The following is a 17,511-nucleotide window of genomic DNA, read 5'->3' as shown; positions in this document are numbered from 1 at the left end:
ATGACAGTTGGTGCCCATTGAGATACCTTCTTCTTGCCTTAATGTCTTATCTCCAATTTTTACATAGATATTATCAATGTAGAAGTCAAGCATTTCACGTATTTTCTTCTCAGTCAACTTTGGACGGCATTTGCTTTCATTTTTGACAAACTACCCCGAACCCTAAGAAATAGAGATACAACTATGGACATGGAAAATGATTCAAGGAATTCGTTAAGTTTGTGGTGTGGGAAAGTTGTGTGGTTGAAAACTCAATTGTTTTGACAGAATTGAACTTGGTTCTTTTCTGAGATTAGAAACATTCAAGTAAATACGTCGGGTATTTGTTAATCCACATGGTATTAATTCCTCAAATACTGTCTGTGAAAATAAAGAAAGCCCTTCATTGATTATATTAAGGATTCCGGTTAAACTTTTAGAGATATATTCGGTGGTAGAGTTTCTGGATCCAATCATGTTTTTCGCCCTGTACGGGTTTGTATTTATAAAGAAATAAAGGAAATTGAACAAAATGTAAGTCAGTATTTATTTTTATTGTACGAATGTTGTATCACAGATTGGGTGGTAAAACAGGTCAACATATGTATAAAGTATTCAGTTATTACCTCAACATTCAGGCACCAAAACAACAATAACAATAGCCATAAATAAGTCCCTCAAAACCGATGGTCGGGTAGTATCTGAAATCTGATTCATCATTTTATCTTCAGATTACCAAAGAGGCATCTTGAGCGGAGACGTGTCTATTATGAGACGTCGACTGCGCATGCTCTGTTTCTCTCCTGCTGTCCACGACTTGGACTTCACCCGGAAGTGACGTAGTTGTTTGGAGTAATCCTGGTGTAGCATGGCAACATAGTTTCTTGGTTGACACTGAATCTGAAATAGAGTTGTAAAGACACATTATTACATACAATTTTACCAAAAAAAAGTAGCACATTACAAATAACTCTGCTTTATTAAAATGTATACGAAAAACGTTTACATGTACACTAGGTATAGACATATTTATATTTCCCGAAAAGGGACTCCGGTCAGTTTCAAACGTTTCTCAACCTACCTGATGTTGTTCATAGAAGGCCTTGTATCCACCATCTAACAGGTATACTTCCGGGTAGAAGAGGAAAGGGTAACGGTCACTGTTCATCTTCCGGTCAAGGTTTCTAAGATGGCGCAATCTGTATCAGAAGATACATCACTGAATGAAACGTTGCATTAGAAAATGATAATTACTTTCGATGTCATTAGTATTTTACATCGTGCAATAAACGTATAAACCGGTTCACATATATTTGAAGTTGTTTATATCAACCACTTTTATGAAATACTTACAGTTTCGGGCCTCTCTCTGATGAAAATTCACGGTGGAAGACCAGGATGTTCCGTTGAATGGAGTCCCTCGCTTGTAGATTGGCCACTAAATCTGTGATCAGAGCCTCTTTGTGAAGGTTCTGGGCACCCTGAAGTTGAAAAATAGCAGTATTTAGATTACAGACCTTCAGAATGTTGATCTCTGCCATTGTAGATTTGTTTATAATGTGTAAGATCGCCACACCAATATTAAAAAAAGGAGTTGAATATATTTGTAATATTTGAGACATTTTACCTCAATATGTCCGCCTTCATATTCATAGGGGTAACGACAGTCGATGATTTGGTAACCGGAAATGACGTCATCATATTTTCCAGCAAGAAGTTGACTGACTGTGTGTGAAGACACAGATTTGAGATCCTTGTGTCTGCCTTGTATGGTTGGGAGACTATGAATCTAAAACATGAGGAAAACTTTATGATAACTTCAATAATAATGCTATATGTCTATGTGATAGAAATGTTTACAAAATGATGAATATCCGTATTATTGCAATTAATTAGGCAATTCAGAACCGCTTAATAATCGACATGAGAATGGAATAATAAACCTTCTACAAACCTGTGAACCATCACCGATCAGGTCAACCTCATTTTGCATTTTGTCCACAGCTGTTTTCATGACTTCTGATGTTAATTCTACTTGGGTTTCATGGACAACGTTGTCGGATTTTTGTTTCTTCATCTCCTGAGCTTGAACGTGTTCGTCATTTTCATCATCATAGTCACGTGGTCTCTTTCCCGTGAAAAGCGACTTCCTTGTGCCATGAAAACTTGTTCTCATGTGAACCAAAGATTGGGGTGATACCTGAAGAAAAAAACATACATTGCCTTTAAGTTTCTAAATAACTGTCTTTCCTTTCTTTGTGTATATCTTTCTATCTGTCTTATAGATAAAAAAGCGTGATATATTTATTCAACACACCTCGTCGTCACTGCAGAGAGACTCAAAGCCGCTATCCTGTGAGTCTTCATCATCGAAAACTAGGCTTTTTGGTTTGAAAACCTCCAGTAAACTCTGACGTTGCTTTTTAGACATTGTCGTGAACAAATGATTTCAACAGGGATGAGAAAATGTATCTAGTATCTTGTGTTTGCTATTAAGACAGCTGTCAAGCGAATGGTGCTGTGTCTGTCCTCTCTCATATCTATATACCTTCACTAAAACAACATATTTACATAACAAAGACAACACTCGTTGATCGATTCTTTACCCAATTGATCGTACCTTGTCTATAATGGTTAATGGAAGCAGTATAAACATTCACACATAAAAGGAGATCGGTTAAGTATGTGGGCTTGGTGTGAATGTGCGATGGCTTGTGTCCCCGTAGATTCGAAGCTACCTGTACGTCGAGAAGGGATTATCCTGGGGCAATTATAATCATCCAGGAAGAACTTCAAATTAGCGATAGACAATGTTTGGATAAAGTAGGACGCAGGTCGTTCTGGTCGTCAGTTAAATGACAATTAAGGCCAGTTTAATTTGTTGTAACTTTGCGAACGCGATATAATGCCGGAGCACTTTCTGTGTGGATTCCCATCTAGCTAGGTTAATGTGTTAAATAAATATAAGAAAGCTTTGTCAGAGGACAGTTAGGATGATCTGGATTAGATGGATTATGTGCTTGTTGAATGCGTGTTAATCGTTATATGGTCATTAACATAAATAAGGTAATCTAGTTAGTTATTGGATTGTAAAATATTGTGTGTAACCAGATACTCCGAAAGAGGTAGTCATGCCCTGCTCTACCGGTTTCACCAGTAATAAGAGATGGATATATTGTCTTTGTTTTAGTGTAGAATTATGTTGACGGTATACGTACTAAAATGATTATAAATTGAACACGCATTGTGATGTTTCAAATGTCTATTTTAGAGGTGCATTGAAAAAATGCCGTCACAACGTAAAGGTTAGTGATTTTCATCGAAAACGCAGAATCTTGATAACTATTCTACTTAACTGTTAAGTCTAATGTTACCAGGTTGCGAATCTAATTTAAGGAATCGTCGATCACACACTATTTTTGGTGGAATATGTACCAAAACAACGTTGTCGTCATGCAAGTGGCCCATGAATACTTCTTGAGGAATTACGTCAAGGGAGGTTTAAAAGGCCAAATTTAAAACTAAATAATCTCTCTATGTCGGTTGTCATGGTATTTTGTGTCCAAATTATACTGGCATCTATAGTTTTCCTTTAAACTGAGCATCGTTATCGTAATGTAAGTATCGTTAAGTGCTTCAAGTTAGTGATGTGACAAAATACTTATAGTTTCGGGCCTCTCTCTGATGAAAATTCACAGTGGAAGACCAGGATGTTCCGTTGAGTGGAGTCCCTTCTCTGTAAACTGGTCACTAAGTCTGTGATTAGAGCCTCGTTGTGAAGGTTCTCAGCACCCTGAAGTAAATAATTACTAGTAAAATGTAAACTTAGACTGTTACTGTATCTTAGGCACCCTGACGTAAAATGTAAACTTAGATTTTTAGAGATATTAAGAAAGATAGAATCAATATGTTGTTAATATGGTATAAACATAGCCTATGAACAATATCACATGGCCATGATTGAATTGTTTTGAAGGAGTTTAAAGACAGTAGCATATACCTCAATATGACCACCTTCATATTCATACGGGTACAGACAGTCGATGATCCTGAGGCTGGAAATAACGTCATCGTACTGTCCTGCCAGAAGTTGACTGACTGTGTGTGGAGCCACGGTTACTGGAAAAGAAATAATTTCGATATTGATTTAAATGTGAAGTTGTTTACCAGTTACCTCGTAATCTTCAAAATCAGCATGCATTTTTTTATTTGTTTGATAAATAAGAAGCCATTAGCCTCCAACAAACCTTGGAGCCTTCACCGATGAGATCAGTCCCCTGTTCCATTTGGTCAACGTCTGTCTTCATAACCTCTGACGTGACTTCTGTTTGGGCTTTGTGGACGCCATTGGTTGTTTTAAGTTTCTTCATCTGCCGAGCAAGAATATGATCTTCAACACCATCGTCATCACGTCGTCTCTTTTCTCCGAAAAGGGAGTTCCTTGTTTCACGGAAATCAGTCCTCCTGTGATCCAAGGGTAGTGGTGACACCTGATGAAGAAACATTGCATCAAATGTTTTATTTGGATTAGACTTTTTTTATGAATATAGATATTTCTGGCAAATATTTTTTTTTTGTTTCAAGCATTTACAGGATAGTATATTGATATACCTATGCATTTCTGCAAAGAAAAACTGCCCATAATGTTAAATGAAATGTAACAAACCTCACTATCACTGCCAAGAGATTCAAAGCCTATATCTCGAGAGTTCGTCTTCATCGAAAACTAGGCTCTGCTTGATGAAGATTTCGGGTGAAGTCGGAAACTCAAGGTTATTTGACAGGTCACTGGAAAACTGAAAAGAAATATTTTTCATATGATTGTATCATCCTTAAATTGATTCTTATTATGATTAAATGAACATAAGAAGTCGGTCATTTGGTTGTGAAACAAGTCAAAATGTTATTATAAATAAATACTTACCGCGAGCTGCCTTCTTGACATTAGGACACAAGTATAATAATGGTAAGAAATGTAAGTTGGACAATTGAACAATTTTAAGTCTAGTGGCACAATGTATGTGTTGTTGTTGTTGTTGTTGTTGTTGCATTAAGTGTTTAAGAGGTCGCCTTCTGCTTAAGCAATTTCGGCTGACCTGTCCCTCTGTGTGTGAAAAGGGTACACATATCTATTGTGAGTTTGGTGTTCACATAATTTCTGTTTTTGTATTGATATGATTTCTATTTTCTTATATTGATAGGATTTCATTTTTATCCTTGGCTGCTCTGTTTATATACGTTCGAGTAGCTGTCCATCTCTCAGAAATAGAGTTACTTTGGCCTTCGCTATTGCATCTCTTGGCTTTAGGAGATCTATGACAGATAGCGGATCTAACTGCATTTCTTGTCGATGTCTGTTGTTGTTGTTGCATTAAGTGTTTAAGAGGTCGCCTTCTGCTTATGCAATTTCGGCTGACCTGTCCCTCTTTGGGACTCCTGTGTAAGAGTAGGGTACACATATCTATTGTAAGTTTGGTGTTCACATAATTTCTGTTTTTGTATTGATATGATTTCTATTTTCTTTTATGGTTATGATTTCATTTTTATCCCTGGCTGCTCTGTTCATATACGTTCGAGTAGCTGTCCATCTCTCAGAAATAGAGTTACTTTGGCCTTCGCTATTGCATCTCTTGGCTTTAGGAGATCTATGACAGATAGCGGTTCTAACTGTAATTTTTTGTTTTAACCTAGCCCAGGCTGGGGCATGGTCTTGCCATTCTAGTAACACGTGAGCAATGGTTTCAGCCTGATTGCAAAATGAACAAACCTTGTCATAGTGCTTTTTGTGACCGAGTCTGAGGCGTGAGATAGCAATTTCAATTTTCCTTTCATTTTCGTATGACTTTGGCTTTTGTTGGACCTTGTGTTGAATTTTGTATAGCCATCTGCGATCTTACTTGCGTCCCATGGGGCTTGCCATCTTTCTGCTTTGGAGGCTTTGATTTTGCTTTTTATCTCTAGTTTACTAAAGGGAATAGGCTGTATATCCGCTTTGTCTAGAGCTAGTTTCGCCAGTGAGTCTGCTTTATCATTTTCATGAATATCTATGTGAGAGGGGATCCAACACCGCTCCACCTGAATGGAGCTGTGGATATGGTTCTAATGGAGCTGTGGATATGGTTCCCGTAACCAGCACTGTTGTTGATAGGATTCTTGGATCCATCCGCTTTGTCTAGAGCTAGTTTCGCCAGTGAGTCTGCTTTATCATTTTCATGAATATCTATGTGAGAGGGGATCCAACACCGCTCCACCTGAATGGAGCTGTGGATATGGTTCTAATGGAGCTGTCGATATGGTTCCCGTAACCAGCACTGTTGTTGATAGGATTCTTGGATCCATCAGTGTTTATATGGGCCCAGCTGTCCCAGGTAGTTTGAATTTTAGTGATAGCTAGTGATCGTAGTCGGGTTGGGTTTTCTTTTTTAGTGACTTCTGATGTTAAAGCAATGTCAACTTTGGGAGTTTTAGGGAGGGTGTAACCCTTTTTAGTTAGACTTTCTGGAGGCTGAATGTCATCACAAAAATGTCTGTGCACTCTCCTGTCTATGTATACCTGTACAAAAACAACACATTAACATAACAAAGAAAGCACTCGTTAATCGGTTCAATATTCATTTAACCGTACTTTATTCATAATGGCTAATGAAAACATACTTAAAAGCTAATATAGTGAGAAGGTGGGCTTGGTGTGAATGTACGATCGCCGTAGATATGGAGCCGCCTATACGAGGGTGTGAGGGGGATTACCCCGGGGTAATCACCAGGTAGGACATCAAATGTGCCGGTGGTCCATGTATTGATAATACAGAATTCAAGTAGGTTTGGTCGTCAGTTGAATGACAATTGAGGACAATTTGTATTTACTTTGGGAACAAGATATTTAATACGGGCATACTTTTTACATGAATTCTCCACTGGCTGTAAAATAAGCAGATTTATCAAGGGACTGTCAAGATGATCTGGATTAGCTCGATTGGATCATCCTTGCAGAAAACGTTTGAATGGTTTGATGGATGTTAACTGAAATTAAGTAACAGTGTAATGTTTTTTATTTCATATTGGTTTCATGTTCTAGTTCAGCTTTAGAAGAGACATAAAATTCTGTTCATATTTACAGACATGTTTTGTGTGCAATTTCAAGGCTTCCTACACCTGTTATCGCGTTGTCACAGACATTTGTGTATATCTTTGTTTAGTTACAAGCTTGTATGGCGACGATGTGACTTCCTTCCGAAATGCATTTTGAGGCTAAATATATGGGTGAGTGAGTTGGGTTTTGACGCCAGAGGGAGAAACGCCAGAAATGGGCTTCAGACATATGTCCATGAAGGGAGACCCGAGATATATATATATATATATATATATATAGAGAGAGAGAGAGAGAGAGGGAGAGAGAGAGAGGAGAGAGAGAGAGAGAAAAAAAATTACAATATTTTTCAATTGCAAAGCTTACAGATACCTGTTTTATTTGTATCTCAACTCTAGTGTTACATTTAGATACAAAGCATACATCGCATTCAGCATTCACATTAGAAGAACAGGAATCATACAAAGGAAAAAAGTTCATCAATAGACAATATTAATAATGATAGAAGGAGTGTGTTGCATAGAGAAATTTCCAATATAGTTGGATGATATATAATGGTTAATTAGCATCATGCATGTCGGTCCTATTGAGATGGTTGAACGTGCGTCCTTGAAATAGTATTTAAAAGCTGTTTTGAAAGACGGTAATTGTATATTCTCGCGTCTGTTTCATGTGTCACGCCATGTCTATTTCTGAAACAAAAATACATGAAGAATATGTTCGTACGAAAAATGATATTATGAGATGTCCTAAAGGGTTAGAAAGTTTAGTTCAAATACCACTGTTATCCTATTGCAGCCATGTCAAAATAGGCCCTCACAATTCCCAAAGGTCCTCACCATTCTAGTGTTACATTTAGATACAAAGCATACGTCGCATTCACATTTGAAGAACTGGAACTACTCAAAGGAACACAGGTTTAAACACATAATACTTCATACACTATATACCATGTCTTTAAGCAGATATTGCTTACGCTTATGGAAATGGTTTTGTCATTTTTATTTATTAAACTGTGTATGGATATTGACAATCTATTCCGGTGCATCTTCTTTATTCTAAAATTTAGAATCTTCTACTTCGCACCTTAACCCCTCCCTTGGGCTTCATGCAGAAAGTGTATCTGTTTACAGTAAAATATCGTTCTTAAGTGACATTAAGCTAACGATCTAAACCCTGCATTATCCCATATTATATCGGTACATTTGATGGCTAATTTGGATAATTACCAGACCTTAATCCCTCACAACTTGGTATATGTAGCTAATATCCACTGGACGCACAAGCGATAGTACTTTCACACAAAGCCCACATTGTTGTCGGGTCGCTTAATGTGCTAATGTTTATCTTCGTTTTCATTTGACAGTACAAAACAGTGTACGCTCATTTGGGCAATGAGCTTATCAACGAGTGTTATCTTTGTTGCATACGCGTGCACATGTTGATTCAGTGACGGTATACATACTTCAAATACAACAGAAATGACATCATTCACCTACTATCTATTTGGTCCATTACAAAACCTATTTGAAGAATCTATTCAATAACGTGAAGAAGTCAGCTTTCCCTTCACGGACATCATATCTACAGTATAGGTTTGTTAATCAGTTGTCACAATAACATATGCCTTTGTCTGATCAAGAATACTGTTCACAGTATTACCTGAAAGCATAAAAATGAATCTTATATATGATATAATATATTTTTCATTCAGGTTTTCCATGGGCCATTCGAAAAGCACTTACAGTGAAAGTCAGAATTTACAGGAAGTCTTCATCCTAAAGAGTCTCGACGAAGAAGATTTCACAAAACAGTCTTCAAGTCTTTTTGCAGTGACAGCGAGAATTGAAAAGTTTCATATCATACAGCATACAGCCATTATAGTTTCGAATGAATGAATGAATGAATGAATGAATGAATGAATGAATGACACTATAGATCAGACAATGTCGCTAATTGACTCCAAATATATAGAAGTGACATAGGAAATTATGAAGAGAGTTCCATAAAACAATTGTTCTCACCGGTGATGGTTATCAGTCACCATCAGCAGAAGAGTAACAGAGCATACCCAGTCGACGTCTCCACATTGATGTGTCTCCACTCAAACTATCTCCAGTCTGATTTGACTGAAATACTCTTGCGATGGTGTTGATACCTGCGTGTTGAGGTTTTAGGGGAAGACAATTTACAGGCTGTTCGTTGTTTTGTTACCGTGTTGTGATACATTAGTGTTGTATATCATTGTTCAATGTGAATAAACTCAAGACACGCACCTAGTTCCATGTCCTCATGTCTAATGAACCTACCATTTAACATTCTGGTCGGGGGACTTAGGTTCAAGATAGAGACAAAATATGTGTCGTTACCTGATTGAAAGCATACAAGAGCTCACTCACTCAGAGGAGCCTTACGATTTATCTCTTTTCACAAATGAATATTTTTTTACTGATTCATTTTTTCCTGAAACAAATTATTTTTGTTACCTCTTCTCAAACAGCACCATCAATAATCTCTGTTGAGGTTGTCTAATCACTCCTACTTTATCTGCTACCCTACTGTGTGATGAAACGCCATGCCCTCACTCACTCATTGATACTGTGACTGACAACTTCCTTGCGTTTCCAATTACAGATACAAGAGTGTAAAAAGGCATTGATGGATGAAATCTAGACTGATGGGCAAAGGTAACTATACCTCTCTATTGATTTTGTCTTAATTGTGTCAGATCTTCAATTGAAAATATCCTAAGTTGTCGATATTATATAAAAGAAATTACTGAACTGGATGTAAGTTAGCACTCAAAGAACACTTCTGCATGGTTGTATTTCTAAAAATATATTTTGATTTAAAATTTTACATACACAACTGCTGGTGGGTATCTTAGATATTTTTAAATAAATAAATTTCCTTTTTTCGAAAAATAATTACAACATTCCAAACATAGTAGGTGTCATGTGGTTGCAAATTCATTTCTAACCCAAGGGGCGGTCGGTTAGCCTAGTGGTTAAAGCGTTCGCTTGTCACGCTGAAGACCCGGGTTTGATTCCCGACATGGGTACAATATGTGAAGCCCATTTCTGGTGTCCCCCGCCGTGATATTGCTGGAATATTGCTAAAAGCGGCGTTAAACCATACTCACTCACTCACTCATTTCTAACCCAAGTCTTCATTGAACCAATTCATGTTTACACACAATTACCACCAAGCCACAGATAAATGTTTACAAACTGTTGCAGGAATTAGTGACGGTTAAAAAAGACAATCAAATTTAACAAATTCTTTCAATTTTCAGTGACAAATCAGTTTTATCATAATGCTCAACGGTTTATGTGAAAGCGTGGATATTTACATATAAAGTAAAGATATGATAGTAACATGTTTGTGATACGTTTTCGGTATCCAGTTTGTGGTTTCTTACTAAACGCTTGACATTTTGATTATTACTTATACAAATCTGGTCATCACATACTCAAATATTATGATAATCATCAAACGGTAAAGTAATTAGTGTCATTGTAAAAATGTAAGAAAATCTAGTGCATCATTTTAAGAACTTTACCTCGCATAATTATTATGACAACAAACGGTTCTCATTTTCGACCACATCCCTCCAAGCTTAAAACTTGCAATTAAAGCTTTTTGCAATTCCATTTTTTTAAATGCTGAAGTTTCTTTTGGTCGTCAGTTTAGATTTATTTATATGTACCTTGAACACTTACTTCAGCACAATTTATGTCTGTATATACAATTTGTATCAGACTTCAGCATATGGATGAGTTGGGGGTTAATGCTTCTCTGAAGATTAGAGTTAAACCTTAAAGTGTTTCATCTTAAGATGGTAGGAAAGTAAAATTGTCAGAATGTGCAGGGTTTGGAACTGTGACAAATCATGAATACAAAAACGTATTTATTAAGAGCAGGCTCGTAAGATGCTCCTAAACAAACCATCTCGTATGTCACTTCACGGACAATAATGTAAAGATTGTTGTTGCTGCTGCTGCTGCTGTTGTTGTTATGCGCCTGATTATTACTTTACACAGAATTTCACCAGAGAGGCAGGATAAAATCATCTTTTCGCGAACACCTGCTATCATCACTATTTTATAATGATTCATAAATACATGATCATAATATCGAAATTGGACAATGGACTTTTGATTATTGAAAGGGTTTCGTCGTTTTAGTGTAATTCCAGCTGTATTATATAAATAAAAGTGACAAAAACATCAGTTAAGTCATTGATTTTCAACGGTTATTGATTTTGTCACTGATGTGTCATATTTGGAAATGTCCTTCACGTATCTTCCATCATACTGTTTGAAAGCTTTTCTATGGCTTTGAATGTTGAATATCAGATCATGGACATACTTGAAGCCTGTGTTAAACTGTTTGACCAGATTCCCTTGTTTTGACTAAAGAAAGTCCTTCCTTCATTATATTAAGGATTCCGGTTAAACTTTAACAGATACATTCGGTAGAGTTTCTGGATCCAATCATGTATTTCGCTCTGTGCGGGTTTGTATAGAACATTAAAAAGAAATAAAGGAAATGAACAAAATGTAAGTCAGTATTTATTTTTATTGTACGAATGTTGTATCACAGATTGGCTGGTAAAACAGGTCAACATATGTATAAAGTATTCAGTTATTACCTCAACATTCAGGCACCAAAACAACAATAACAATAGCAATAAATAAGTCCCTCAAAAGCGATCGTCGGGTAGTAACTGAAATCTGATTCATCATTTCATCTTCAGATTACCAAAGAGGCATCTTGAGCGGAGACGTGTCTATTATGAGACGTCGACTGCGCATGCTCTGTTTCTCTCCTGCTGTCCACGACTTGGACTTCACCCGGAAGTGACGTAGTTGTTTGGAGAAATCCTGGTGTAGCATGGGAACGTAGTTTCTTGGTTGGCACTGAGTCTGAAATAGAGTTGTAAAGACACATTATTACACAAAATTTTACAAAAAAGTAGTACAGTACAAGTAACTCTGCTTTATTATATATGAAAAACGTATACATGTACACTAAATATAGGTGACTAACGGGATCGGGTGGTCAGGCTTGCTGAAAAGGGACTCCTGTCAATTGCAAACGTTTCTCAACCTACCTGATGTTGTTCATAGAAAGCCTTGTATCCACCATCTAACAGGTATACTTCCGGGTAGAAGAGGAAAGGGTAACGGTCACTGTTCACCTTCCGGTCAAGGTTTCTAAGGCAGCGCAATCTGTATCAGAGAACCGTTTTAAAACAAGAGGCTAAGATATACATGCTTATTTGAGTTTTCGTTTAAACTGAGCATCGTTATCGTAATGTTAGAATCGTTCAGTGTCTCAAGTAAGTGATCTGACAAAATACTTACAGTTTCGGGCCTCTCTCTGATGAAAATTCACAGTGGAAGACCAGGATGTTCCGTTGAATGGAGTCCTTCTCTTGTAGGCTGGTCACCAAGCCTTTTATCAGAGTCTCATTGTGAAGGTTCTCGGCACCCTGAAGTAAATAATTGGTCAAATGTAAACTTAGACTGTTACCAGATGTTAGGCAAAATACAATCAATATGCTCTGAATGTGTTATTCTATGAACAATATTACATGGCAATGGTTGTATTGTTTATCTAAAGACAGTAGCATACCTCAATGTGACCACCTTCATATTCATATGGGTAACGACAGTCGATGATCCTGTAGCTGGAAATGACGTCATCGTACTGTCCTGCCAGAAGCTTACTAACTGTGTGTGGAGCCACAGACTTGAGATCCTTGTGTCTTCCTTGAATAGTTGGAAGGCAATGATTCTGGAACACAAACACTAACGTTATTGATATGAATTTGAAGTTGTTTTCCAGTTACCTCGTTATCTTCAAAATCAGCGTGCATCTTTTAACTCTAAAGAATGTATTTGATTGATAAATATGAAATAATTAGTCTCCAACTAACCTGTGAGCCATCACCAATGAGATCAGTGCCCTGTTCCATCTTGTCGACGGCTGACTTCATAACCTCTGACGTGACTTCTGTTTGGGCTTTGGGGACACCATTGGTTGTTTTAAGTTTCTTCATCTGCCGAGCTAGAATATGATCCCCATCGTCATCGTCATCACGTCGTCTCTTTTCTCCGAAAAGAGACTTCCTCTTTCCATGGAAACCAGTTCTCCTGTGATCCAAAGGTAGTGGCGACACCTGATGAAGAAACATATCATCAAATGTTTTATTTTTATTAGAATTGTGTTCATGAAAATACATATTTCTGTCAAATATTAATTTTGCTTGTTTCAAGCATTTACAGTATAGTATTTATATACCTAAGTATTTCTGCAAATAAGAACTGCCCATAGTGTTAAATGAAATGTAACAAACCTCGATGTCACTGCCAAGAGATTCAAAGCCACTGTCTAGAGAGTTGTCATCATCGAAAACAAGGCTCTTCTTGATGAAAACGTCCGGTGAAGTCGGACACTCAAGGTTATTTGACAGGTCACTGGAAAACTGAAAGATGAAAAGAAATAGTTTTCATATGATTGTCTTCATCCTTAGGGTTTTTTTCGAATTATGATTAAATGAACATAAGACGCCGGCCTTATAGTTGTCAAAAAAGTATAAATGTCGCCATCAATAAATAGTTACCGTGATCTGCTTTCGTGACATTATGACACAAGTATTTTCAAATTGTTTCTGTAATGCTAAGAGATGTAAGTTAGACAGTTGAACAGTTTGAAGTCGAATGATACAATGCCTGTGCACTCTCCTGTTTATATACCTGTACTAAAACAACATATTAACATAACAATGAAAACACTCGTTAATCGTTTCATTATCCAGTTAACCTTCTCTATTCATAATGGCTATTGAAAACATAGTTAAACGCTTACCCAGTAAGAAAGTGCGCTTGGTGTGAATGTACAATCGCTTGCGTCCCCGGTAGATATGGAGCCGCCCATACGAGGGTGTGAGGGGTATTATCCCGTGGTAATCACCAGGTAGGACATCAAATGTGCCGGTGGTCCATGTATTGATAACACAGAATTCAAGTAGGTTTGGTCGTCAGTTGAATGACAATTAAGGACAATTTGTATTTACTTTGGGAACAAGATATTTAATACAGGCACACTTTCTGCGTGGATTCCCCACTGGCTGGGTTAAGGTGTAAAGTAAGCAGATTTATCAAGAGTATGTTAGGATGATCTGGATTAGCTGGATAAGACTCATGGTTGTAGAAAACATCTGAATGGTTGGATGGATGTTAACTGAAATTAGGTAACACAATGAAATGTTTTGTATTTCATATTGGTTTCATGTCCTATTTCAGCTTTAGAAGTGACATATATTACTGTCGTCATAAACAGACATGTTTTGTGTGCAATTTCTTATCTCGGTTTCCAACACCTGTTGAATTATCACGCTGCTTCAGACATTTGTGTTTGCTTAAAAGGGTAACTTGGTTTGTTTGGCTTCGATATATGTGGCTTACTTCCAAACTGCAAGTTAAGGCCAAATATATAGGTGAGTGAGTTAGTTTTTTCGCCGCTTGAGCAATATGCCAGGCAAATCACGGGAGGAACACCAGACATGGGCTTCACACTCTGTGTCCATTTGGGGAATCGAACCCGGACATTCGGCGAAACGATCAAATGCTTTATGCACATGGATATCCCATCGCCCCTGGGATCAATTTCAATGGATAGGTTGGAGAGAGAGCGAGAGGGTAGGGGAGAGAGATTTATAAAGGATGTACACATCATTTGCATGTTTCAAACCATGTCTCTTGCTAAAACAGAAATATATGAAGAATATGTTTGTAAGAAAAAATATGTTAGAACATGCCCGTAAGAATTAGAGAATTGAGTTCTCATACCACTGTTATCCCATTGCAGCCATATCAGGATGGTCCTCACAGATCACGTGGGGAATCGAACCTAGTTCTTTGGCGTGACGCGCAAACGCTTTAACCACTAAGCTATCCCTTGAATATGTTCCAAGGACCTTAATATATGACATATACGACGCGAGAAACAATGCATTTTCTTCCTCAATTCGACCAAGGGTTTGCTGAAACACATATAATACTTCATACACCACATACCATGTCTTTTAGCAGATATTTCCTACGATTATGGAAATGGTTTTGTCACTTTTATTTATTAAACTGTGTATGGATGTTGAATAATCTATTCCAGTGAATCTTCTTTATTCTAAACAAAATCTTTTTTCTTCTACAGGGAACATATTCCATCTTTTCTACTACCTTCCTTTTCATTCTGTTCTGACTTAGCACCTTAACCCATCACTCGGGGTTTATACAGAAAGTGAAATACACTAAAAATTCTTTCTTAAGTTCTTAAGTTCTTAAGCTTACGATCTAAACCCTGCATAAGCCCATATTATATCGGTACATTTGATGGCTAATTTGGATGATTACCAGAGCTTAATCCCTCACACCTTGGTATATGTAGCTAATATCCACTGGACGCACAAGCGATCGTACTTTCACGCCAAGCCCACATTGTTATCGGGTCGCTTAATGTGTTAAGGTTTATCTTGGTTTTCATTTCATATTAGAAAACAATGTACGCTCAATTGGGAAATGAGCTTATCAACGAGTGTTGTCTTTGTTGCATCCACGTGTAGTTGTTTATTCAGTAACGGTATACATACTTCCATCACAACAGAAATGATATCATTCACATGCTATCTATTTTATTCCTAAAGATTACAGAAACAATTTCAACAATCTATTCAATAATGTGAAGAAGTCAGCTTTCAGTGAACATAAGCGACAAAACCCTTTCCTTTCACTGACATCATCGACAGAATAGGTTTGTTAATCAATTGTTATCAATAACATATATTTTTGTCTGATAAAGAATAATGTTCACCGTATGAATCTGATCATATAAAAAAATACTTATTTTTTCATTGTGGTTTTTTCATGGGCTATTCGAGAAAAGCACTTACAGTGAAAGTCGGGATATACAGGAAGTCTTCATCCCTTAGAACCTCGACGACGAAGATTTACAAGTCTAGCGAGAATTGAAAAAGTGTCATATTATACAGTAGACAACCAGTACAGTTTCAAATGAATGAATGAATGAATGAATGGAGATCATCAATCCTTTGGTAACGCCAAATAACACTAATAAATCCAAATAGAAGTGACATCGAAAATGATGACAAGAGTTGGATTTACAAAATTGTCATCGGTGATAGTTAACAGTCGCGATCAGCAGAAGAGAAACAAGCCATACCTAGTCGACGTCTCCACATTGATGTGTCTCCACTCAAACTATCTCTAGTGTGATTTGACTGAAATGCTCTGGCGATGGTATTGATACCTGCGTGTTGATAAATTAGCATATGACAATTTACAGGCTGTTCGTTGTTTCGTTACCATGTTGTGATACATTAGTGTTGTATATTAGCATATGACAATTTACAGGCTGTTCGTTGTTTTGTTACCATGTTGTTATACATTAGTGTTGTATATTACTGTTCGATGTGAATAAACTCAAGACACGCTCCTAGTTCCATGTCCTCGTGTCTAATGAACCTACCATTTAACATTCTGGTCGGGGGACTTAGATTCAAGATAGAGACAAAATATATGTCGTTAACTGCTTACGATTTATCACTTCTCACAACATTTGTATGGTGCAAAATGTTCTGAAACAATTTATCTATGTAACCTTCTTCTCAAACAGTGTCATCGATGATCTCTGTTGAGGTTGTCTTATCACTCCTATTTTATCCGCACGTGTAGATTTGATGTAGATCAATTCTCGGTATTCTATGTTTGACCCTAAGAGCCCAACTAATGATGATCGGTAGTGACAGTGTGTGACCTGACCAAGGAGTGGTAGAACCCCGACGTGTCCTGACTCTGCCGTGATCTAGCTACCTGACTGTGTAATGAAATACCATTCCCTCACTCACTCATTGAAATTGTGACAATGACTGACTGACAACTTCCTTGTGTTACATATACAAGAGTAAAAAGACATTGATGGATAAATCTAGACTGATGGACAAAGGAAACTATACCTCTCAGTTGATTTTGTCGTAATTGTGTTAGATTTTCAATTGAAAATAGCCTAAGTTAGCGATATTACAGTAATGTACTGTACTGGATCTCAGTTAGCACTCAAAGAATACTTCTACATGGTTTTATTTTTAAAAATGTAATTTGATTTAAAACTTTACATACACAACTGCTGGTGGGTATCTAAGATATCTCATATTTTGAAATAAATAAATTTGCTTTTTTCGGAAAATAATCACAACATTTCAAACATAGTAGGTGTCATGTGGTTCATTTCTTACCAAAGTCTTCATTGAACCAATTTATGTTCACTCACAATTACCAAGCTACAGATTATTTTTTACAAACTGTTGCAGGTAATGAGCAATTTCAGTTTTTAAATGCTAAAGTTTCTTTTGGTCGTCG

The 17,511-nt window shown here is 37.0% G+C and overlaps 2 protein-coding genes across 2 annotated transcripts; both read right to left on the bottom strand.

Annotated features, from left to right (window-relative positions):
* Positions 1-711: 711 nt before the first annotated feature.
* LOC139451746 (M-phase inducer phosphatase-like) lies at positions 712-1,993 on the bottom strand. The gene is made up of 5 exons (XM_071233059.1): positions 1,934-1,993; positions 1,607-1,768; positions 1,333-1,460; positions 1,061-1,178; positions 712-879 (listed from the first exon to the last, which is right to left on the bottom strand). The coding sequence occupies exons 1-5, from the start codon at positions 1,991-1,993 to the stop codon at positions 712-714; spliced, it is 636 nt and encodes a 211-aa protein (XP_071089160.1).
* A 1,647-nt stretch (positions 1,994-3,640) lies between these two features.
* On the bottom strand, positions 3,641-13,076 carry LOC139451745 (M-phase inducer phosphatase-like). Its single transcript, XM_071233058.1, has 7 exons — positions 13,011-13,076; positions 12,707-12,868; positions 12,436-12,563; positions 12,183-12,300; positions 11,831-11,994; positions 4,227-4,443; positions 3,641-3,772 (listed from the first exon to the last, which is right to left on the bottom strand). Exons 1-7 carry the CDS (start codon positions 13,068-13,070, stop codon positions 3,641-3,643), a joined length of 981 nt encoding a protein of 326 aa, XP_071089159.1. The 5' UTR covers positions 13,071-13,076.
* Positions 13,077-17,511: the final 4,435 nt, after the last annotated feature.

Source organism: Haliotis cracherodii, unplaced genomic scaffold (genome assembly GCF_022045235.1).
Source record: "Haliotis cracherodii isolate W230 unplaced genomic scaffold, xgHalCrac1.p SCAF_9, whole genome shotgun sequence".
NCBI classification, from domain to species: domain Eukaryota; kingdom Metazoa; phylum Mollusca; class Gastropoda; order Lepetellida; family Haliotidae; genus Haliotis; species Haliotis cracherodii.
This window is presented reverse-complemented; position numbering and strand designations above follow the sequence as displayed.

Bases quoted from the DNA above. Each gene is read 5' to 3' on its own strand.
- LOC139451746 (XM_071233059.1), bottom strand. From the start codon at position 1,993: ATGAAAACAGCTGTGGACAAAATGCAAAATGAGGTTGACCTGATCGGT. The intron at 1,461-1,606 runs GTAAAATGTCTC...TTTCAACTTCAG, and splicing joins ATGAAGGCGGACATATTGAG to GGTGCCCAGAACCTTCACAA. The intron at 880-1,060 runs GTAGGTTGAGAA...ACTCTATTTCAG, and splicing joins CCTTCTATGAACAACATCAG to ATTCAGTGTCAACCAAGAAA.
- LOC139451745 (XM_071233058.1), bottom strand. From the start codon at position 13,070: ATGAAGTCAGCCGTCGACAAGATGGAACAGGGCACTGATCTCATTGGT. The intron at 11,995-12,182 runs GTAGGTTGAGAA...ACTCTATTTCAG, and splicing joins CTTTCTATGAACAACATCAG to ACTCAGTGCCAACCAAGAAA. The intron at 4,444-11,830 runs GTAATCTGAAGA...CTTGGATCACAG, and splicing joins CCGCTCAAGATGCCTCTTTG to GAGGACTGATTTCCGTGAAA.